At 46.3% G+C, this 25,003-nt stretch overlaps 1 protein-coding gene across 9 annotated transcripts in view; it reads right to left on the bottom strand.

The window, feature by feature from the left end:
- Positions 1–25,003, bottom strand: part of LOC147615247 (gamma-glutamyl hydrolase 1-like) — a 125,375-nt gene that overhangs the window by 26,682 nt on the left and 73,690 nt on the right. For 5 of the 9 annotated variants that reach the window (XM_086779308.1, XM_086779310.1, XM_086779311.1 and 2 more), the window contains 5 exons: positions 10,213–10,275; positions 10,017–10,105; positions 9,839–9,931; positions 1,410–1,751; positions 1,158–1,319 (listed from right to left, as the gene is read on the bottom strand). The exons of 1 other annotated variant lie outside the window; for it this stretch is intronic. In XM_086779308.1, coding sequence (XP_086635434.1) covers positions 1,514–1,751; positions 9,839–9,931; positions 10,017–10,105; positions 10,213–10,275 — 483 coding nt within the window. In that variant the 3' untranslated portion in view covers positions 1,158–1,319; positions 1,410–1,513. The remainder of the gene's footprint in view (positions 1–1,157; positions 1,320–1,409; positions 1,752–9,838; positions 9,932–10,016; positions 10,106–10,212; positions 10,276–25,003) is intronic. 3 more of the 9 variants (XM_086779306.1, XM_086779307.1, XM_086779313.1) reach the window with 2 other exon arrangements.

The raw sequence follows: 25,003 nt of genomic DNA, 5'->3' as shown, positions 1-25,003 counted from the left end.
CCAAAATGCCCCAAAAATGCCCAAATTTACTGCACCCAAACTGTGCAAAAAACCTGTATAGTTCTTTGCTAGAAAGTCTGCCTGTATTTGCCAGTAGATTTTCACAGAGAAAATAAAAATGCCCAATATTGAAAACTTGTAATGCTTACCACAGTGTGATGTTAGCAGGTACAAGTGACTGCAATGCGAATGACTTGACTGTTGTACTGTGCAGGTACAGTTTACTGTACGGAGCAGACTGCAGGTACAGGTGAAGTACAGTGGATGTACTCTGACGGAGCACTGTACTGAACAGTGCGAACAGGTACTCTGCAGGTTTGGTAGTTGCAGTCGTATGCACAGCAGGTACAGTCGAAGCAGAACAGTACTGAAGCTTCAGTCGAATGTACAGAAGGTACAGTCGATTGGTACAGAAGCAGGTACGCAGCACTGAATGCTGCACGGCTTTCTGCGCAGGTTGTACAGAGGACTGTACTGAGCAAGGCAACCAGATACTGAAGGCGGCGCTGACAGGTGCAGTACAGAACTGAAGGCGGTGCAGTCTGTGTACGGGGCAGGTACAGTACCTGAAGGCGACGCAGTCTGGGCAGGTACAGTACCTGAAGGCGCTTACAGGCACAGTCGTTCGAAGCTGGTACACGTGCGCTGACAGGAACAGAAGCTACAGTACGGCAGCGCTGTCAGGTACGGAAGCTGCAGTACAGCGCACAGGTGTACGGGCAACAACAATAATGACCTGGCAGTGTACGGGCAGGGCAAGGCAAGCCTTCAAAGCTCTGATACCAAATGAAGGCAATGAAGGTGTTAGGGTTAGGGTTTGGAGATGCTGCAAACAAGCGTGGAGAGCAACAGAGAGGGAGAACACGACTTCAGTATTATGCTTGATGAAAAGTGAAGTACAATAGCCACATAATATTGACCCTAAAGATATGTGTTCACATGTCTGGCCATAAAATGTGCCGGGTGGACCAAAACACCTATAAACTGAATATAAGTGAAACTAGGCTAAACTGGGGGAAAAAACCTCCACTAACTGAAGTAAAAAGTGCCCCAGTAATCTACTGATGATCACTAGCACTCCTCTGGGTGCATACACAGCATAAAACCCAACAGTTTATTATTTAATAATAAACATTTCGAGTTGGCAAGTAATTTACCTCCTTCACACCAGTGGTTGTCTTGAGTGTGCGCAAAAGACGGAGGTTGGATCGACAAAACACCAACCTCTCTAACTGCTGAGTACTCAAGCGATTACGGATCTTGGTGTGCACAAGAGAGTGTGCACTCCAATTCCGTTCGCATGCACCAACAGAGCAACTCTGCACATGCCACATAGCACTAGCAAATGTCAAAAGACAAGATTACACATTGGCTACATTATACAAACTAAGAACTTTAAAGTTACAAACCTGAGATAGCAATCTAAAGGCCACTTTCTCGATAGTTTTGGCCTGGTATCCATGGATGTCCCACCACGTAAGTGGTTTCGCCTGCCCTTGAACTGCTAAGGCACTCAACTTGCCAAAGGCAACTCCCACCCAATTGCGGTAGACGACAACTCCTCATCGAAGGTCACCATGTCATCGTAGCTAAGCACTTGAGACACATAAGCATCCTTGAGCAAATTGAGTTGCGTGTCTGTTTGGAGCTCGACCTTGTTGAACATCGGATGGAGTAATGCTGCAATCCCATGAAATGGACGACGCATGAAAGTCCATCGCGAGTCAACAATGGCCATCACCTCACCACGTCTGACATTCCAAATTTCAAATTAGATATCCAATAGTAAGTACATCATATAACCAAAATTACAGCACATATCATAAATCATATTAAATAATAGATATTAGACAGACCTGGTAAGAGTGATAGTCGGCGAGGTGACTGATTACACCATCTCTCTCATCCGATGAAAATGATGATAGAGGAGCCCCAATGTAGAGCCCCCCATGTCACTAAATCGGATGAAGATATGCATGGGTTTGAGGAGCTTGGCTAAGCCCTGAATATCAAACCAAAAGGACTCATCCAACACTTTGCGTTGGATGTATCGAGTGGGCTCGCTGGTCAAATCACGCATCTCTCTCCATGCCGGTGATACCACTAAGGCTCGAAGTGCATCCTGTACCTCATGTAGCCTGCTAAGCACAAGATACATATAGGCAAATCGAGTCTTGGATGGCCGCACCATGTCCAAGTGTGAGTGGGAATGAAAGATAGATAATGCCTGGTGTTTCTTCCTGAAGAAGGTAGTGATGCGTACGGCCTCATCCACAACCGGCTTCACCCATCAAAGCTTCCCTATGTCCTCCATCATGAGGTCCAAGCAATGTGCAGCACATGGAGTCCACACAATGGATGGGAACTCTGCCTCAATCATCTCTCCCATGCTCTTGCAGTTGGACGCATTGTCCGTAATGACCTGCACCACATTCTCTAGGCCAATATCAATAATCGCCCGCCTGATGTGCTGGAAGATGAATGCTGCAGTGATCCTCTCCCCTGCCTTACCTGCATCCACTGCACGCAAGAAATATGTGCCCATGCAACTAGAAACAAGGATGTTGATGATATGTCTTCTCCGCACATCACTCCATCCATCTGAAATGATACTACAACCATGTTTCTTTCAAGATGATCTTATTGGCTCTAGTGCATTCTCTATGCGCTATTTCTCATCCTCTAGCATGGTTGTCCGCATCTTCTGGTAGTCTAATCCAGTCCAGTTCTCACATGGACCTACATCAGAGACGGCTTTAATCATTCTCTTCCACTGATCTGTGCGAAGGACATTGAAAGAGATATTGCACTCAATGACAGTGCGCTCTATCTCTATATCTGCCTTCCGCTGCCTCTCCTTCAGCCATGAGAATTGGTTCAATGTACCACGTAGAGTGGTCTGATGGTGTCGTCCTACACTACCACCTGCTGCAATATTCTCCACATGAAACTGTCCATCATCTACTCTAGCCCTCTTTCGGCTAGGACCTGCACCTGAACCTGAACTTGTGGATGGCCCTTCCACTGAGCTTGACTATGACATCTGTCCACCCACATATGAACATGCTGGCCCCCCAACAGCTGATGGGCCTATATACGCAGGTGTATCTAGCTGCTCATCCTCAATGATGACTCTACTATCCCTACCAAGCTGTGATCCGATGAAGATCCGTGGGTTCTCTCGCCGAATCTCATCAACCGCCTCTATGGTGCATTTGCACATGGTCCAATGCCGCCTCCCGTACCTTGGCCAACATGATAAATAAGACGAGTGGATGTGCTAGTAAATATTCCTCCACAATATTTGCACTTCCACACGCGCGTGTTGGAGCGACCGACACCTGGGGTGTTGGGTGTGCCTTGAATGATGGTGTGCCTTGCCCATATGGAACTCGGTGCACGAGGCATCTTTGGCATATGCACAAAAAGCAATCGAGAAAATGGAGAAATGTCAAGACGAGTCACGAATCGAGAGTTTTAAAATATATTTCAAAATTCAAGCACAATACGAATAAAATTTCAGCCTGTGTGTAAGGGTCCGGGGAGGTGCAGCAGAGAGAGTCAGAGCCTTGTGGAGAGAGAGAGAGAGAGAGAGAGAGTTGCGGGGAAGAGAGAGAGAGAGAGAAATGAAATGAAATGAAATGAAATGAAATGATATATTAACGTCTTCAAAAGGCCAAAATGACCTATGAGACCAAAAAGGTTACAACAATTGGTGGATCTGATAGAGAGAGAGAGAGAGAGAGAGAGAGAGAGAGTTGAGCGAGTGCAGGATGGAGAAAGAGAGAGGTTGGCCTGTGCGGGGGAGAGAGAGAGAGAGAGAGTGAGACTCTTACGATGAGCGAGCACCGAGCACAACCAGGCTACTAGCACGACTAGCAAGCAGCGAAGCCCAACACCACCAGCCCATGAGCGCCCGGCGCCGAAGAGAGAGAGAGGTGCTGAGAATGTATGTGGATTTTCAAGTAATGACAATGCTCGTGGAGCAAAGGGAAAAGCTGCTGCAATTGTAGCCGAGGAGATTGAAAAATATGCACATGTCAATGCTGCTGTTCATGCAGGTAAGGCCGAAAACCGAGCTTCAATTATAAAAATTCCTATCAAGATTGCGAATAATGTTTTTCAAGTGTTGATTGACTCAGGAAGCACCCATAGTTTTCTATCACCCCACGTGACAAAACAATTAGGAATAACTGAACTTTGTCAAAAGAAGATTATGGTAGAACTTGCTTCGAGTAAGCAACACACATGTAAGGATTATGTCAAGAATATGCCTTTCGTCATAGGTGACCTCAAGTCAAAAGCAGATTTCCATGTGTTGCCTTTAGAAAGGTATGATGTCATTTTAGAGATGGATTGGTTAGTGCCGAGAAAGGCTAAAATAATGTGTCATGAGAAGCGGGTTTGCATGATTGTAGATGATAGTAAAGATTATTGCTTACAGGGTCAAAGATGTGATGTAGAATTTAGAATGATACTATACAATTTGTTAAAGAAGCAAGAAAAGGTTGTCATATATATGCCGTGGAATTGCTGACAGAAAGTGATGATGATCACCCTATGCTTCAAGAATTTCAGAATTTATTTCCTGATGATTTGACTAAATTGCCTCCGCATAGATTTGCAGATCATGAAATAGAGCTCATACCTGGTGCAGAACCTGTATGTAGAGCTCCTTATCGTTTATCTGTGGAAGAAACTGCAGAGCTAAAAATGCAATTGCAGAAATTGCTTGAGTAGGGATTTATTAGGCCTAGTGTGTCGCCATGGGATGCTCCTGTTCTTTTTGTAAAGAAGAAGGATGGGACTATGCGGTTGTGTGTTGATTACAGGGGGCTCAATAAGTTAACGATCGAGAATAAGTATCCATTGCCAAGAATGGGAGAGCTTTTTGATCGGCTTGCAAGGAGTTGCATATTTTCTAAAATTGATCAGCGATCTCGTATCATCAGATTTGCATCAGAGAAAGTGATATAGCAAAGTGCCAAAGACTGCGTTCAAAACACGTTTTGGGCATTATGATTTATTGTGATGCCACTTGGATTAACAAATGCACCCGCTACTTTTCAGTGTGTGATAAATCGCATTTTCCAATAGAACTTGATGACTTTGTGTTGGTATTTTTGGATAACATATTGGTGTTTTCCAAAAGTAAAGAAGAGCATGAAGAACACTTGCAAAAAGTGTTTTACATATCGCTAGAGCATAAGTTGTATATTAACCCATAAGTGGAAGCATGGGAAGTTGAAGAGCCATATATAGGCTAGAGTGGCACCTTGTCATAATCATCTCCTCCGGCAGGTGTTTTGGGAGGCAGCTCACCGGGAGATGGGAGCCCGGTGGAGGGATGCTGCAATGCCCGTTGGGGGTGTTCGTGGTGCTCGATGGTGATGCATCTCCTACGTGCGTTAGTCTTCCGCTCTGCATTCTGACACGGACATCACTTGATATGAGTACTGCATATCATCCTCAAAGTGATGGGCAAACAGAAAGAGTGAATCAAATCTTAGAGGACATGTTAAGAATGTATTGCATGGATAAGCCTGGAAAGTGGGATGAATACTTACATATGGTGGAATATGCATACAATAGTAGCCCACAGTCTACTATTGGAATGTCTCCATTCAAAGCATTATATGGGCAAGATTGCATGTAACCTACATTATGGTATGATCATGTTGGGAAGGTTGAGATAAGTAAACAGATGCTTTATGAAATGGAGATGCAAACAAGAGACATAAGGGAATGCATAAGAGTTGCTCAAAGTCGTCAAAAGAGTTATGCAGACAAGAGAACAAAGCCAAGTTTAAGAAATTAGCACCTAGATATGTAGGACCTTTCAAGATACTTAAGAAGATTGGAACACAAGCTTATCGCCTACAACTGGGTGGACGGGCGTCGGAGAAAGGCCCTATTGGCTAGACCTTTTGTTGGTGATTCTCTCTCTGATTTTGAGATTTTGTATTGACGAATATTATTGTTACTTTGGATTTGTAAACAATTATGGTTTATTGAAAATCTCTTCGTTTTCTGAAGTATGTGTGATTTTTTTTGTAAGTTTTGAGAAATTTTGTGTTAGATCATGGAATAGAATATAGGTACGTTTCACCAGCCCAAGCCATGGCTGGTGGACACCGCCTGGGCCCTCCTCGCTCCTTGGGGTTGGTTCTAGACTTTCCATGTGCCCAATGCAAGAGTTTTAAACTCTGATCTGGGGTAGCCCTATGAGCTGGCCCCTTCTCTACATGCATGCCTACAAAGGTCTAGCCTCCAGTTGCAAACTAGATACACAGAACATCTCACATCATTCCAGAGGGAGACTCACAGCATGGACTGGCACTGCCTCATGTGCAAGACAATGCACACCTCACCTCAGACGCATAGAGTGGAACCCTGGCTGACTCCTCCCGGACTGGGCTCACATGGGACCAATTTTCCACTCCAGGTCCTACACCTTCTTGTTCAGATATGTCCACGTGGCATCCAAGTGCGGGATACACGTGACAGTATCATCCCATGATGCCAACTTCAAAACTGGTGCCTCAGAGACAACTTTCTTCATTCCTCTAGAGCCTTGCCCGTATCGGACACTTTTTGGCGACAAGTGTTCACGCCCTTGAGCAAAGTCAGTAAGAGATGCTGCAAGGTCAGAAAACTTGTCCTTGTGGGTGTTGTAGGCCTAACAAAGACCCACAAATGAGCGGATTTCCTGGGTTGTAGTGGGAATATCCGAATGATGTACAATAACGCAATTCTATAGATTTGAAGATCTGTTCTTGACCTGCACTCTTCACCTTGGCTGAGAGGCATGTACCTTATCAAGGCCGAGGCTAATACCTAATGAACTGATGATGTATCCCAGGCAATGGATTTCCTATACTCCAATAACGCAATTCTATAGATTTGAAGATCTGTTCTTGACCTGCACTCTTCACCTTGGCATTGATAAACAACTCATTGTCCTGCAAGAGTTGCAAAACCTGTGCCACATCTCGCTCATGCTGCTCTGCAATCCCTGACAAGATAAGAATGTCATGTAAGAAGATGAAGACGCATTTACTAATGAGATCCCGAAAAACCCGAGACATCATTTTGTTGAATGTCGCTGGTGCATTGGTGAAAGGGCATCACCGTAGTGGCCACACTCGGTCCTAAAGGCCGTTTTTGGAATGTCGTCCTCAAAGATTGGAACCTAATGGTAGCCACTCTTAAGATCTATCTTTTTTTTAAAAAATTGCACCATTGAGTCACTCAAGGAACTCTATTCTGGCCATGGGAATCTATTCTTCCTTGTTAGCTTATTAAGCACCCTGTAATCCACACATAAGCATGCGGACTTATCCTTCTTCTTGACAAACAGAATGGGAGCGGCAAAAGGTGAGGAAGATGGTCGGATAAATCCGGACCGGAGTAGTTGGCCTAACTGCTGCTCCAACTCACTCTCCAATGCCTTACAAATGTGATAGGGGAACTTGCTTGGAAGTTCTAAACCAAGAACCAACTCTATGCGATGATACTCACGTCTATTGGGTGGGAGATTGGATGGGAGGTCGTCTCACAGCATGATGTTGCTATATTGAGACAAAAGACCAGTCATCCGCTACTCCCTTGCCGATGCTACTTGAACTGCATTAGACTGAGAGCGGACATATAGTAACGCACACTCTGTTCCTTTTCAGATGGCTTGTTGGGCCTAAATGTGGGAAATGAGTAGAATTCCAAGAATGTTCTGATCCTCGCGAATCATGAGAGGCTCAGAAAAACCTTCAACGATAGAGAAAGCGTCCTGCATCCAATCAGGAATGGGTGCGCATACTGTCTAAACCACTGGATCCTGAGGATCATGTCACACCCTAAAAGAGGGGAGACAGTGAAATCCCACTAGAATGTCACCGCTGAACCTGAAACTCAAACTGCTGAGCTTTATGAGTGATGTGTGTACGTAGACCAAGGGTAAACCCGTCCACATCTAGATGATAAGAAACCAAGGTACATCTCAGCTTGGTAGCCAACAGCGGAGAGATGGCATCCTCAGAATTGCCCATGTCAAAGAGGACAATGAATTGTTGCCCCTTTACAGTGCCATAGGCACGGATAAGAGCCTTTGTCTCTTTCTCTCAGCCTCAGCCTCACACTCTTGCTTATCATCAAATACCACTAGTGGAACTAAATTCAAAGAGGGTAAAAGTTAAACGGCATTCAAGGCTGATGGCGGAGGTGTGGATGAGGATGCTACGGTTGCTACTCTAGAAGTGGATGCCTTGGCAGACTTTTCAGCCGATGTTGATGGAGGCCCTATTCCAGACGATCACTTATATACACAGGGTAAGGGAGATATGTCCACTTCAATTTCCCCGACTTGCACTACAGTCATCACAGCACAGTGGCCGGAGGAGAGCATTCATCCTAGTATGGCCCAGTACTCACTTGGTTTCACGCACATGGATCACAGATGGAGCGGCTCCCTCCATTTCAGTATGATCCAAATTCCCCATACATTAGGCTTACACATGAGGATAGGAACCGGGTGATCCGATACGATCTACTAGGGCTATACACACATAACACATGGATCACACCGGTAGGCCCACTGCCTACCAAGATGCAGTACCATAAAGATCATTTCCTGAGATTCACAGCAGATGGTCTCATTCAGATACCAAGTTATCTCGATGACTTCATGTCCCATGCTATGAGGATAGCCATTGGCCAACTTAGGGTATAATCCCATAGACTAAGGATAGAGACTAGCAAAGCTTAGCAAATACACCACAGAGAAGACAGGGCATGTAGACTCTATCAGACGAGGGTTGAGTCGGAGGAGCACTATGTTTGCTAGTGCCCAGTCTACTATGAGATCAAAGGGATATTTCACTGTCTATTCAAAGAGGGCTTTGGACCCTTACCCCGGATCATGGAGTACCCAGATCAGAGCTGCGTTGGACTCTTCCTATTGGAGCTTAGCCGACTCAGAGAGTCACTACTTAGAGATCCTCGCCCCCAATAGTCCTCTCAGCTTACCATCACCAGTTTTTCCTAGCCTAGAGGGGTGGATAGGGAGGCACCAGATCCCAAGTGGATACAAGAGCCTATACCACAGTGCCCCTTGCAACAGGCATGAGAGTCGCATTAGATCAGGCACACACGCTCCAGAGAGCTAGAAGCCCTCGTCCCATCGCCCCAGCTCATCAGCCCCAGATTCAGGAGATCCTGGCCCGCCATCAAGCAGCCTCATCCTCACAGCAGATTATCGACATCTCTAGCCTTCTTGTATCCCCCATGATGGACATCCTAGATGGGGGCATACATGGTTGATTGATTGTTTTTATTCACATCTCCCATATTCCATCACTTATTGTACCCTATACCTGGCATAGTAGGATCTAGACTTTTCGTCTTGTATAATCTTAAGAGTCTCAGATATTAGCTTTCAGTTTTCAGTTTTAGTTTACTGTTGCTTTTTCTTATTTCATCCATGACAAGATTTCATGGACACTATGTATACATCATTTTGGTCTCATAGACCCTTTGGGTCTTTTGAAGACGTTAATATAACTCTCTTCTCTCTCTCTCTCTCTCTCTCTAGAGAGAGAGAGTCTGTGTTGCAAGAGGGCAGGCAGGAGTGGATAATTATCTACAGCTATCTCTCTATAAGACCGCTGCTCCTCACACGCATCAGCCTCACACACACACACACACACACACACACTGATTTACGTCTATGTAAGGCCAAAATGGTGCACGAGAGAGAGAGAGAGAGAGAGAGAGAGAGAGAGAGAGAGAGAGATGATAATCATGAACAAAATTGGGCTTAGGGTATAAACACGTGAACACATACCCATCTTTGCCTGTGTAAAATGGGTTGTAGTTGTAAATGAGGAACTCCTCCTCATCTTCCTGGCTTGGCCTATGATGAGACCTCCTTGCTTCACTGCAATCATGGCATCATAAACTCCTTTCAGAATCCCACATCAAAAGGGCCTCTTTTTGAAACAAAAATATAACCAAGCACACACCTTACTAGAAAATTGGCCACACTTTGACACACTTGAATGGCTTCAGAAGAATGAGGGATGCTTGATACCCCCCACTCAAAGGCGTTTTTCTGCACCCATATAAAAGAATGCATGTAAATGAGGAAGGTCTTACAAAGATATCAAAGGCTAGGCAGAATCTATGTCTGCCCATTCTTATGCACAAGAATACACATACTTCAGGATGCCATTGAACACCTGTAACAGGGTACTTGCGCCCTTCAATAGTTGACACATAAACCTGCAGTGCAGTATTGAATGTCTATCAGTACATAAGTGCCTTTCCTGATTAAAAATAACAGCACTATATAAATAATTGCTAAAAAAAGACTTACTTTTTTTGGCCTCTATATTTCTGCATAGTCATCAAAGACTGTCCATTTTAGCAGAGACTGTTAGCAGTCATCTCTTGTTTGTATATTTACACCAGAGCCTCTGTTGTGGGTGTGCCCACCCGATTTCGGTGTTTTCTCATTTTTCCCCACTCTCCATATTTTTTCCCTATTTTTACCAGGTGTGGGAGGCTGTCCTGTGGTTCTGGGATTGATCCAAGTGAAAGCCGACTGGTCCTGCTGCTCCTTGTCTCTCGCTGTAGCTGGCCAACTTCACGTGTGCTGGCCGACTAACAGGAGCTGGGCGACTGGGATTTCTTCAGGTCGGGTGTCCTTTAGGTGCTATCAGTTGTCCTTGCTACTACTGGTCGACTGGTGAAGACGAGAGGACTTGCAATGATTGTGGCAAGAAAGGCCACTATTAAAGGAAGTGTCCTGAGCGGACAGGGAAGAGTGCTGATTCTTCAGCTTCAGCTGCAAAGACTCCAGCCTTGTGCACTTAGAGATGATGGACTCAGATGCTTCATCTTCTTCGAGCGAGGGGGCAATTGGCTTCACCGCAAAGGATACTTGGGAGTGGATTCTCGACAGTGGTGCTTCCAGGCACATGACTCCTTCCTGTGACTTCTTTTTGGATCTAAAACGACAGTCAAGTTGCATTTTCATTGGCAACAATTCCACAATTCCGATACACAGTGAGGGCCGGATGGAGATCATTCCCAACGGCAAAGGGGGTAAGCATTCCTCTCGTGTTCTTTACATCCCAGCACTTGGTTTTCATCTATTGTCAATGCATGAGGTATGCAAGACTGGCTTCCGGGTGGAGTTTGAGGAGCATTCAGTTGCTCTACGGGACCGCGAGACTGACCAGGTTGTTTGGGAAGGTGGCGTGGAGAATGGTATCTACAAACTCTCTGCACTCTCCTCATTGACAAGTTCTCAGGTTGGTGACTTGTGGCACTTTCGGTTTGGCCACTTAAATGTGGATGCGCTGCGGCGAGCTTTCCGGGACCAAATGGTGGTTGGCTTGCCAGATGTTGGCAGCAAGCAAGGACGTTGTAGTTCTTGCATACATGGTAAGCAACACAGGGAATCCTTTCCGAAGCAAGCTTCCAGGCGGGCTTCGAAACCGTTGGAGTTGGTTCACACTAACTTGTGTGGACCTATGCAGACACCATCCTTGGGAGGATCTCTATATTTCATGCTGCTTGTTGATGATTGTTCCAGATTCACATGGGTCAATTTCCTTTCTCAGAAGGACCAAGCCTTTGCTCGGTTCAAGGAGTGGCATGTGATGCTGGAGAAAGAGTATGGATTGCAAGTAAAGACCCTCCGAGCTAACAAAGGAGGTGAATTCTCTTCAAATGCTTTCGTGAGATTTTGTGCAGATCGTGGCATCAAGAGGGAACTCGCCAATACAGGTTCGCCATCAGAGAATGGAGTGGTAGAACGCAAGAACAGGACTGTGGTGGAGATGGCGAGGACGATGCAGGAGCATCGTGATCTTCCTCGTCCACTTTGGGGAGAGGTTGTGGCTACGGCTGTCCATATCCTCAACCGGTCTCCGACGACTTCAGTACCTAGCATGACTCCCTTTGAGGCATACTTTGGCAGGAAACCTGATGTCTCCCACTTCCGTGGCGATGCATATGTACACATTCCGAAGAAGCAGAGAGGGAAGCTCGACTCCAAGTCCCAAAAGCTTATATTTGTGAGATATAACTCTTTCTCCAAGGGATACAGGTTGTTTGGAGGAATGAGATTGTTGTCAGCAGGGATGTGGTCTTTGATGAGCATGTTCCGCTTTCCACTGTTGATGAGCCGCCACTTCTTGGAGACCCAGAGGATTCTAATGACGATTCCCAGTCTATTGTTCGAGCTGGACAACCACAGTCAGTTCAAGAGGTTGAGCCCGCAACTGGAGTTGAGCCCCGGTAGCAACAGGAGGCTCCGCGTTCTGTTCGAGTACCCAGGTGGTTAGTGGACACCCTTCGGGAGTCGGGTATCACGGAGCTTCCCTCCGAATGGACCACAGAGAACGAACCTCGAAGATCGCACAGAGTCCGTGACAAAAGTCATTCAGCAGAGCTGTTACAGGTAAACTATGCTTTGATGTCTTGTATCATGCAGGACAAAGAGCCCACTTCCGTCAAGGAAGCCCTTGCACAGGATACTTGGAGGAAAGCCATGCAGGTGGAACTAGATGCCATCGAGAAGAACAACACTTGGGAGTTGGTTCCGAGGCCGTCGAAACGGTCTATCATTGGTGTCAAGTGGGTCTTTAAGACCAAGTATTCGTCAAATGGGTCGGTGGACAAACACAAAGCCAGACTTGTGGCTAAGGGTTATGCTGAGCGGCCAAGCATCGACTATGAGGATACCTTTGCACCGACAGCAAGGATGACCACGATTCGGACCGTTCTTGCCCTTGCTTCTTCTTAGAGGTGGCCTGTGTATCAGATGGATGTCAAATATGCGTTCCTTAATGGTGACCTGCAGGAGGAGGTGTATGTTGAGCAACCACCAAGCTTTGTGGTTCCAGGATCAGAAGGGATGGTTTACAGGTTAAAGAAGACCTTGTATGATCTTAAACAGGCTCCCAAGGCTTGGAATTAGAAGATGGATTCCTTCTTTCTCCGGACTGGATTTCAGAGATTGGTTGCAGATCCCTACCTGTATCTCTTTCGGGAACGCGGCATGGTTACGTTAATCATCCTTTATGTGGATGATCTCATTCTCACCGGCGGTCATGTGGAGCACATTGGAGTGACAAAGGCTACCTTGTCAAAGGAGTTTGAGATGACCGACTTCGGCTTACTCCACTTTCTTTTTGGAATTGGAGATCTGGCAAACCCAGAGGGGGTTTTTTGTCTCTCAGCAGCGGTATGTTCATGAGTTGCTTGAGGCCTTTGGGATGGAGAACTGCAAGCCTATTACGTCGCCGATGGACCCGAACACAAAGCTGACAGTGAATGATCCTTGTGAGCCAGTTGATGCCTCTCTGTATCGGAAGCTGGTTGGTTCATTGATCTGGTTGCTGAACACCAGATTGGACTTGATCTTTTCCGTAGCTCTTGATCTCATTCAAGCAAACGCCATTGAAGTCTCATTGGGACGCAAGATTGCGGATCTTGTGGTATCTGCAAGGTACAAAGGATCTCGGACTCTTCTACACAGGAGGCGATTGATGGATGGAGTCAGACTCCAAGGTTGGAATGACTCAGATTGGGGAGGAGATCCAGACACGAGGAGATCCACATCATGCTACAGTTTTACCCTCGGCCCAGGAGCGGTTTCATGGTGTCACCAATTGGCCGACCATTTGGTCCATCTCCAGATTTGTGTCTCGTTCACTTGAGGCCAGGCCGGTGTCTCATGTGAAGGGGCCAGTATTTTTGCATAACATGGACGGGAGCCAAATTGGTGCCACCCGTGTGTTAGCAGGATGGTGTCGTATGGACGCGAGCCAGACTGGTGCCACCCGTGTATGACCTGGATTGTGTTCTATCCATGGGATTGTCACGCCATGGAAGAGCCAGTATTTGTGCCGTGTCTTGCCTATGGGATTGTCACTCCATAGGGAGGCTCGTGCCTGGATTTGTGTCTTACCTATGGGACTGTCACTCCATAGGAAGACCGGGATTTATGTTTTCTGTCGTGCCATCATTGTGCCCGACAGAAATGTTTAGTACTTGTTCCATGAACGGGAGATATGTCCATGATACTGTTTGCACATGCATTCATGTTTGGAACTGTTTTCGCATGACTTGTATTTTTGTGTTTGCCTGTTTGACGTGCCACTTACTAAGCGGGGACGCCTGCCAGTGAGTCGTGAAGTTTGCTCTGTCTTCTGACGAGTTTTGTTGCGTGTGGTAAGTGTATTGCAATTGTTTATTTTATAGCTTTCTTTCTAACCTTTATTTTTTATAAGGTTGCAAGTTCACATTCATTAAAGAGTGGGCACCCTCCCAAATATTTCATGATGTCCTTGGTAGGGTGGGCACCCACGTATGGGTCAAGGTGGGGAGGGAAACCCCTCACTTAATCTTATGTGTGGGGGTGGGTGCATGGCCACCTACCCACCCCTCACCTTGAGACTTTGGAACTGGCCGCCTCCATGCAACTGTGGTGGGCCGGCCAGCTGTTTATCATGCACCCCCTTCCATCGCTTAGGAGTGAACCTCCTCTTGCTTATATTCAGCTGCGCACAAGCGAATCAGCATCATCTCTCTGCTTGTCCTCTCCAACGCTGCACGACTGGTTGACTGTACTGCTGGGCTGCGCACGTTCTCTTCCGCCTGCCCTCAGACTGCTGCATGCTGCTGGGCTGCGCCCAAGCCTCCTCTCCACTTTGCTGGCAACTGCGCCCAGGCCTCCTCTCCACTTTGCAGGCGGCTGCGCCCAAGCCTCCTCTCCACTCTGCAAGCAGCTACGCCCAAACAGTAGGCGGCTGCGTCCAGGCCTCCTCTCCACTCTGCAGGCAGCTGCGCCCATAAACCTCTCCACTCTGCAGGCGGCTGTCCCGGACACCTCTCCACTTGCTGACAGCTGCGCTCAGATCTCCAGGCGGCTGCGCACTCTTCCCTCTTGCCAGTAGAGGCTGATGCGCCCTGGTGTCCATCTCTAGCAGCTCCACTTAGGCGCCTCGGGTATTTGTCTTCCACTAGCGAGCTACAAGTAAGTGGATTGAGATTTAAGCAAAGGACTGTGATGTAAATCTGATAAGGGATACTCTCTACTGCTAACACCCATTCGGTGCCGGGTAGTCCAAGCTTCTGGAGAACCACGGTCCATGGGTGCCGAGATCGGGAGACCCAGGCGTTAGTACGGAAGCGCCTGTTTGTGCATGGTCCTCGAACACCAGTGGGGCGCTCTCTGCGGATTCCAGTGAAGGCACACGACCGTAGAGACTAGACTACTCAAGTGGATTGCTCTCCTTCGAACGTCTACTTCAAGTCTCAGTTGTACATGGACATCATCTGGTTCATTGAACCCATGGAGCATTGTATCTTTTAAATACTCCCAATAATATATCATATATTGAGGGAGGGGTCGGCCCGTTCCGGCCCCAGTGCTGGTGTCCATTGATCAACATTTCATTTCATTTCACTTGTTATTAAGTTGTCCATTCAAATTGTGATATTTAAGTTGTGCTATTACGCGTGTGGGTGTCCAACGGAGTCTATTCCCACTTGACGGGATCGGTTTCATTGGTATCAGAGCACAGTTATTTCCCTCTTCTTAGTGGGGAAACGAACCTGTGTATTGGACACCCGCTTCTAGCACACTTAACACAATGGACAGCCAAAGCAACCCTTTGGTAGTGCCTAATTCGAGGGGCCCATCAAGTGCCTCGCATGGTTCTGATGCTTTGCAGAGAAGGCACAAGCCCCTTGAAAGGGTGAATGATAGTGATTCAAGGGGACAACCGTCTCGTGGAAAGACAGTTATGCAAGAAGAGGAGCCTGATGCAATGAGGGCTGAATTGGAGCATATGAGAAAGCTTTTGCAAGCACAAGAGCAAGAGCTAAAATTTCTGCATGAAGATTCCCATGTGCAAAGTGCCATTGAAGCCAGGAAAGCCGATGCAATGGTAGACGTGACTTTTGAGTCCATGGCACGAGAAGTGGGCAAGAAGCCAAGGGAGTTGGCACTTTCCTACCTCCTCTGCAAAGGTGACATCAAAGAGGGGGAAGATGGAGAGCTGAAATTCAGAAATCCACCTCGCTTGAAACATGGAGATCCCACATCTCAAAGGTTGAGGTCTTTTATGCAAAGGGAAGAGGTGACAGTCACCTCTCGTCATGCATCTTCTCCCCAAGGCACAAAGGGTGACAGGTATATGTATGCTAGTGCTCATAGAGGGCATGATGATCACATGTATTCTAGGCATGTATCCCATGGAGGGGGTGACAGGTCTGCCACTAGAAGAGCTTTGCCTACTGAGTTGTCTCATGGAGAGACATTGCCTTATGCAGGAAAGTCACATGCATCTGATTCTCAAGTTCATGGAGCACATGCCACCGTGCTTCATGAAACTTCCACGATGGCCCATGGAGCACATGCAGATAGGGTCACCCCGTTGGATAAGGGAAAAAGAAAAAGAGAGGACCATGAGCCTCATGCCAGAAAGCTCAAGGAATTTAAAGCAGGTGACAAGTCCGTTAAGTTTGATGTTTTTCATGGAGAGCATGATGCTTCCAAAGTGTTAGCATTTGTGGCACAGTTTGACATTGCTTTTAGAGATGAGGACTTCACTGAGAAATCTAAAGTACCCCATGCTAGCATGTTCTTGAAGGGGACCGCTACTCATTGGTGGATCACTAAAAAGATCACCAAAGACCCCATTTGCACCTGGAAAGAGTTTAAGGACAGATTTTATGCTCAGTTCTTGCCACCTAATGCGGAGCAAACTTTCACCCAAAAGTGGGATAGACTTGAGCAAAGAGATAATGAAAGTGTGCAACAGTATGTCAATAAGTTTTGGAAAGTGTCGCTTGAGGTAACTCTTTTTATGCAAATCACTGAGGATGAAAGAAAGAGGAAGTTTCGCTCCGGATTGCAACCAGCTTACCATTCGGGCATTGAATTGCACCCGAAACATACTTTGCAATAGCTTATAGCCTCTACTCTTGCTACGGAGCAATTGGTGCTCAAAATTAAGCAAGATCAAGGTGGTTAAAAGGACAAAGATAAGGCTGTCCCAAATCTGCAAAAAGGTGGATAGCCACCTAAAAAGAACTTCCGGGAGACCCAGAAGGGAGGAAAAGCTGAAAATACCTCATCTAAAGATCATGGCCCAAAGAAGAACAAATTTGGCTTGACCCCCGAGCCATGGGAGCAATATGCCAAGGAGGGGAAATGTTTTTCTTGTGGCAGCAAAGAGCACATGTTTCGACAATGCCCTGACCGCAAACCAAAGCATGAGGACAAGCAAACCAAGGCTAATGTGCATGCAGTTCCCGATGTGCAGGGAAACACAAAACATGATGCAAAAGAGCAGATGGTATGCAAAGCATGGGGTCAAATCAAGGATCAGCCTGCCTTATTCATGTTTGATGATTGTGCAACCGATAACTTCATCTCTATTCAAATGGCAGCTGCTTTGGGTATTGAGGTTGAGAACATGGGACCTCAGATTGAAGCAGAAGCTGCCTTTGTTGGTAAAGAGGTGCAGGTTACCCCACTAATAGGGAAGTTGCGCATACATATCCACGGTTACCTTGATAATGAGCATTTCTTAGTTGCACCACTTAATGAATGTGATGTATTGCTGGGCAAGCCATGGCATCATAGGCTTGAGCCCCGCAAAGAGTACAAGACAAACATGATTTCTTTTATGCAGAGGCCGCATGCATTTCATTGATGCCGGCAAGGAAGGGGATTCCATCCCACTTGTATCTCACATCCAGATTAATAAAGCAATGAAAAAGAGTCTTTCTGCGTACTTGGTTTTTGTTCGTGATAGCATTGTACCAAGTCATCAAAATGTGGATGCTATGACTTACGATAGGTTGAATTTTCTTCATGCATTCAACGATTGTTTTGCTGACGCATTGCCAGGTGAATTACCTCCCCAAAGGCCCGAGGATCATCGCATAGATCTTGTGCCAGGCAGTTCTCCACCTAGCAAACCCGCATACCGTGTGAGTGCCGCACAAGAGGAGATCATGAAGCAGGTAAATGAGCTTTTAGAGAAAGGTTTGGTTCAGCCTAGTTCCTCACCTTATTGCTCTCCCGTGCTTCTTGTTCAGAAGAAAGACGGGTCATTCCGCATGTGTGTGGACTATAGAGCTTTAAATAAGCTTACCGTCAAGAATAGATTCCCAATTCCGCGCATTGATGACATTTTGGATAAGCTTGATGGCTCGGCTTGTTTCAGCCGTCTTGATTTGAAGAGTGGTTATCACCAAATATGAGTGGTGCCACAAGATGTCCATAAAACTGCGTTCAGGACAGCTTTTGGATTATATGAATTTTTGGTGATGCCTTTTGGTCTCACCAATGCTCCTGCCACATTTAATCGTATGATGGATAGGATATTCCGACCCCATTGCAAATTCACAGGTGTATTCTTTGATGACATCTTGGTTTTCTCCAAGAATGAGCAGGAACATAGAACTCATTTGGTCACAGTGTTCGAAGAGTTGCACAAGCATAAACTTTTCATTAATGCCAAGAAAAGTGAGTTCTTTCTTTCAGAGATACATTATTTGGGTCACATTGTATCCAAGGATGGAGTAACAATGGATCTTGCGAAGATAGAAACCATTCGGTATTGGCCAGAATTGCAAAACGTACATCAAGTACGTAGTTTTCTGGGATTATGTTCATATTATAGGCGTTTCATAAGGCATTTTGCTATGATAGCCACCCCTCTACATGATCTCACAAAGAAGAAAACCACTTTCAAATGGACCCCAAAAGAACAGGATGCCTTTTTGCAGCTCAAGCATGATATCATATGTGGACCCATATTGATTGTTCCCGACTTGCAGAAGTCATTCATAGTGGAATGTGATGCTTGTGGCGATTGTATAGGGGCTGTTCTAAATCAAGAAGGGCATGCAGTTGCATATGAGAGCCGTCGTTTGCATGATGCTGAGCTTCATATGGATATCTATGAGAAAGAGCTCTTGGCTGTAATTCATGCCTTAAAGATATGGAAACATTATCTTCTTGGGACTGAATTTGTAGTCAAGACAGATCATCAAAGCTTGAGATACTTTCTATCTCAAACAAAGCTTTCGGAGAAGCAGATGAGAATGGCAAACTTTCTTTCCATGTTTCATTTTCAAATTGTGCATACTCCGGGAAAGAAAAATGTGGTGGCAGATGCATTATCCAGGAGGCCTTACGTGGCTGCAGTTTCAGTGGCCTCTCATGGGGACTTATTTGCTATGCGAGATTTGTATCATTTAGATGCTGATTTTTGCCATATATGGACTGATTTGATGGCTGGTCACTCACATGCCTCTTATGTTATCAACGAGGGTTATCTTATGAAGGATAACTGCCTATGTGTGGTGAAGGATTTGCGTCCAAAGGTTATGGAGGAATGTCACGCTCCACCTTATGCTGGTCATAGAGGTATCATGCCCACTACACGCATGATTAAGAGAGATTTCTTTTGGCCAAGAATGCGTATAGACATTGAGGCATATGTACGTGCATGTATTACTTGCCAAAAGGTGAAATTTGACAGGCAAAAACCTCCAGGTTTGCTTCAGCCATTGCCTATTTCCTCGTAACCTTGGGAAAGTATTACTATGGATTTTATTATGGACTTGCCTAGATCCCAGCATGGGAATGATGCTATTTGGACCATTGTGGATAGGTTTAGCAAGCAAGCTCATTTCTTGCCCGTCAAGAAAACCATTAAAGTTGATCATATGGTAAAGCTTTTTCTTGCTAATATTTTCAAACATCATGGTATGCCTAAATCCATTGTTGGGGATAGAGATCCCAGGACTACGAGGGCTTTATTTGATAACATGGGCACTAAACTTGAGTTTTCATCAGCTTATCATCCCCAAACGGATGGCCAAAGTGAAGCTGCAAATTCAGCCGTGTTGGATTTGTTGAAGTGTTATGTGGCAGATCAAAAGACTACATGGGAGAAGTATCTTCCACTTGTTGAGTTTGCCTACAACAATACGATCCATGTCTCCACGGGAAAGGCCCCGTTTGAGATTATTTATGGCCGAGTGGTATTGCCACCCATCCTTCGTACAAAGGATGAGATTTTTGCACCTGATGAGTATGTACGTGACTTGGATGTAGCCTTTGCTCAGGTCCGCACAGCCATTGCAAGGTCACAAGATAAGCATAAAATGGCTGTTGACAAGCATAGAAGGAACATGCAAGTCAAAGAAGGTGATTGGGTTTTGCTGAAATTTGAGAAAGCTAGGCTTCGGAAGAGGCCAAGACGAGAAGGATCATATCCTAAGCTTTCTCCTCGCTATTATGGACCCTTCAAGGTGATTCAAAAGATCAATGAAGTGTCATACAGGCTTGCTTTACCTAGTCATTGGAAGATTCACAATGCATTTCATGTGAGTCTTTTCAGGAAATATGTCGGGCCAGATCCTGACGAGCCTGTCAGAGAAGATCCGCCACAGATTGATGAGCTTGAGGAGATCCTCCAGCCAGAACAGATTGTCTTTCATAAGGAGCGGAGGCTACCTGCAGGAAAGCTTTCCAGGAGATACCTTGTGAAGTTCAAGAATTATTTGCCCATTGATGCAAAGTGGGTAAACGAGGATTATTTTGTTGATTACCCACAGCTATTGCAGGCATATCTTGAGGCTTTTCAGTTGAGGACAACTCTTTAGAAGCCCGGGGGGATGTCACCAATTGGCTGACCATTTGGTCCATCTCCAGATTTGTGTCTCGTTCACTTGAGGCCAGGCCGGTGTCTCATGTGAAGGGGCCAGTATTTTTGCATAACATGGACAGGAGCCAGATTGGTGCCACCCGTGTGTTAGCATGATGGTGTCGTATGGACGCGAGCCAGACTGGTGCCACCCGTGTATGACCTGGACTGTGTTCTATCCATGGGATTGTCACGCCATGGAAGAGCCAGTATTTGTGCCGGGTCTTGCCTATGGGATTGTGTCACCAGCCTGGACATTTCCCAGTCTGAAAGGGGTCTGGTGGACTCCAGGATGTTTAAATATTTGGAAAGTACAAGCTTTGGGAATGGGGGATTATCCTAGAATACAAAGGACCACACTCCTAAAGTTTAGGAGAGTTGCTATTTTTGGCCCGACTCCGATGGAAATTCTGTTCGCATCATTACATCTGGAATTGATTAGAGGTAAAGATTATGGAAGGACCCATCTCTTAGATTGGGACATGTGGCAAGAAAGTGGACCAAAGTGAGACAAGGGGCCTCACACTTGTCACTTCAGCTATTGTGTGGCTCTCCACTTGTCATCGTAACCTTCTCTTGCCATTTTAGCTCATGGGAGGCCCAAATCTATAAATTGGAGCCCTCTCTCTTCATTAATGGAGGCTCTCTTGCTCCACACTAGCCTCTACCACCGAGGTTGCCCTAATGATGACTACTCTCTTTCTCTCTCACTTGAAGGCTGCCCATGAAGAATACCGGCTGTTGGGGACTGTTTTGGAGGCTTCAATCGCAAAGAAATACTGAAGGCAAGGGTATTTAATCATTTATTATGATTTCTAGCCATTGTACTTGTTGTACCAGCAATTGTAATTGATGTACCTGCTATACCAGCCCTTGTACTGGCTGTACCAGCTTCTGTACTTGCTATACCACCCATTGTACCGGCTGTACTAGCTTCTATACTTGCTGGTACCTGCTGTACCAGCCACCGTAACGACTCTACTAGCCACTGTACCTGCTGTACCAACCACTGTACTTGCTGTACCAACCCTTGTACTGGTTGTACCAGCTTCTATACTTGCTATACCACCCATTGTACCGGCTGTACCAGCTTTTGTACTTGCTGTACCTGCTATACCAGCCATCGTACCGACTGTACCAGCCACTGTACCTGTTGTACCAACCCTTGTACTAGCTGTACCAACTTCTGTACATGTTGTACCTGCTGTAGCCACCGTACCGGCTATACCAGCCATTGTACCTGCTGTTCCAGCCACTGTACCAGCTGTACCAACCATTGTACCTGCTGTACCGGCTGAATGGAGAGTTGTACTTGTTGTACCCTCTCTATTGCATGAAGACCCGTGGTTTTTGGGGAAGAATCAGTACCCACACGGAGGTATATGGATTATATTGTTGGCTCGGCATTTCTACAGCCTATGTTCCGGCTTGGTTGCCTCGTGTTGGGCTGTGTTATGGCATTTGTATATGGATAATCTGGCATCTCCCGTGGGGAGAGTAAGGCCCTCAAAGCTTGTACATGATATTATTCTCCTTGGGTAATAAAATACTCCAAGGGGGGGGTCGGCCCATTCCGGCCTCTATGCGGTGTCACACATGCAAGCTCCATTTTCAGCATTTGTGGATGTTTTGTCCAGCTTTATGTTTTATGCAAAGTGATGATGGATATGTGTTAAGACTGTGGCCATGTTTAAATGTTTTAATATGCATTGATGGTATCAACAAGTGTGTCAAAGGCCCTAGTCCCCCGGGCACCCGCCGCGAGTTTCAGATTGTCACTCCATAGGGAGGCTCGTGCCTGGATTTGTGTCTTACCTATAGGACTGTCACTCCATAGGAAGACCGAGATTTATGTTTTCTGTCGTGCCATCATTGTGCCCGACAAAAATGTTTAGTACTTGTTCCATGAACGGGGGATATGTTCATGATACTGTTTGCACATGCATTCATGTTTTGCATGTTTGGAACAGTTTTCGCATGACTTGTATTTTGACAGAGACATGAATGTACTTTATATGGGAGTGATGTGGATGTATTTCAAATTGGAGCTGTATGCAAATATCAAGTGATTAAAAGAAAGCCGAGCCATGTGGGCTTTGGCAGGGGTGCCACAGCCTAGGTGAATTTTTTGCAACCCCCCAAAAAGGTCACATGGACAGTGGCACAACAACCACTGCCCACATGGCATCCAAGTGACCAAAAAGGGCTGTGGTGGTCGGGCCGGTATCCATGTGGCTGAAAAAGCCACATGGATGTAGCAGGGCCACCACAACCGCGTAGCAGTGTGGCAAAAAGAAAAGAAACATGGTTAACCCTTTCACTGTTCGTGCTACCTTCCACTTCCTCTTTCCCCTCGACATTGTTTGTTAAGAACAGTTGTTTTCATCTATTGACTGTCCCAACTCCGAAGGCAACAATGCTCTTTAGTAGACGTCAATATAATATTGCTTTATTTCCCTCCCTCCCTCCGTCTCTCTCTCTCTCACATCAGAGGATTTACTGCTGCTTCGTGGATTTCCTCAAGGCTTTTGATACTTTACCCCGAGCCCGCCTCCTACACCGGCCAGGAGATAGGAGTCCCACCTCACATGGTTTGGAGCATCATCGCCCTCTATGAGTCCGTCACTGAACGAGTGAGAACCCCAGGAGGTACATCACAGGAGATTTCCAGCACTACTGGGGTGAAACAGGACTTCCCTCTATCACCTACTCTTTTCGGCCTCTACATTGATGAGGTCTCGAGCTTCATTGACAGATTAGGTGGGGTTGGCCCCACACTGGCAAGCATATTGATCCCCATACTACTTTATGCAGATGGCATCCTCCTCCTCTCAGACCGAGCCGAGGGGCTTCAGAGACAGTTGGATGCCTTACAGGACTTTTGCACTCAACGGGACCTCTCTGTTAACCTTGGTAAAACCAAGGTAATGGTCTTCGATACCTCTCGCCCCTTCACATCCAGATTGAGCTTCACATATAGAAGGGAACCTGTGGAGATTGTCGCATCCAAGGTCTACCTTGGTGTCGCTTTCAGTGGCCCACACTTCACCATGCTTCCCGCAACACATGCCAGAGTGACACGGGGATATGCAGCCTTGAGCTTACTTGAGCGGCAGTGCTTCCAGGAACATTTCCAAGAGTCCAGGAAGAAGGGCTGGCTTTTTGACACCCTCGTCACACCAGCCTTGATGTATGGAGTAGCTTTTTGGCGCCCAGATTTATCCAATGAGGGTTGGCAGCGAGTTGAGAGGCCCCAGGTCATGATGTTCTCCCGCAACAAACCATCAGTCCCACACCAGATTATCCAGGCAGAGTTTGCTGCAGCCCCGATGGTAGTTGATGCACTCTTCTAGACAGTCACATACCTCCATCACATCAGTCACATGGATCCCCACAGGTACCCGAGGCTTGCCCTGGAGTCCTCAAGACAGCTAGCACTTCAGAGCCACTCTGGAGTATGGTATGCACTAGTTTCCACTTGGTTCTCAACATATGGGCTCCGCATGGACCGCCTCCCCCCCCTTCTGTCACCAGCCTGGACATTTCCCAGTATAAAAGGGGTCTTGTGGACTCCAAGATGTCTAAATATTTGGACAGTACAAGCTTTTGGAATGGGGGATTATCCTAGAATACAAAGGACCACACCCCTAAAATTTAGGAGAGTTGCTATTTTTGGCCCGACTCCGATGGAAATTCCGTTCGCGTCATTACATCTGGAATTGAGCAGATACCAAGAGTCGGCAAAGTGCCTATGACAAAATGTCTACTAGTTGGGATATTTTTAGAGGTAAAGATTATGGAAGGACCCATCTCTTAGATTGAGACATGTGGCAAGAAAGTGGACCAAAGTGAGACAAGTGGCCTGACACTTGTTAAAAAGTGGATCAAAGTGAGACAAGTGGCCTCACACTTGTCACTTCAAGTATTGTGTGGCTCTCCACTTGTCATTGTAGCCTTCTCTTGCCATTTTAGCTCATGGGAGGCCCAAATCTATAAATTGGAGCCCCCTCTCTTCATTAATGGAGGCTCTCTTGCTGCACACTAGCCTCTACCACCGTTACAAGCTGCCCTAATGATGGCTACTCTCTTTCTCTCTCTCTCTTTAAGGGTGCCCATGAAGAATACCGGCTGTTGGGGACTGTTTTGGAGGCTTCCATCGCAAAGAAATATTGAAGGCAAGGGTATTTAATCATTTATTATGATTTCTAGCCATTGTACTTGTTGTACCAACCCTTGTACTTGCTGTACCAGCCACTCTATTG

Source organism: Cibotium barometz, chromosome 40, assembly GCF_041138505.1.
Source record: "Cibotium barometz isolate CiBa-2024 chromosome 40, ASM4113850v1, whole genome shotgun sequence".
NCBI classification, from domain to species: domain Eukaryota; kingdom Viridiplantae; phylum Streptophyta; class Polypodiopsida; order Cyatheales; family Cibotiaceae; genus Cibotium; species Cibotium barometz.
The sequence above is the reverse complement of the archived record's forward strand: the minus strand, read 5'-3'. Positions and strand labels throughout refer to the sequence as shown.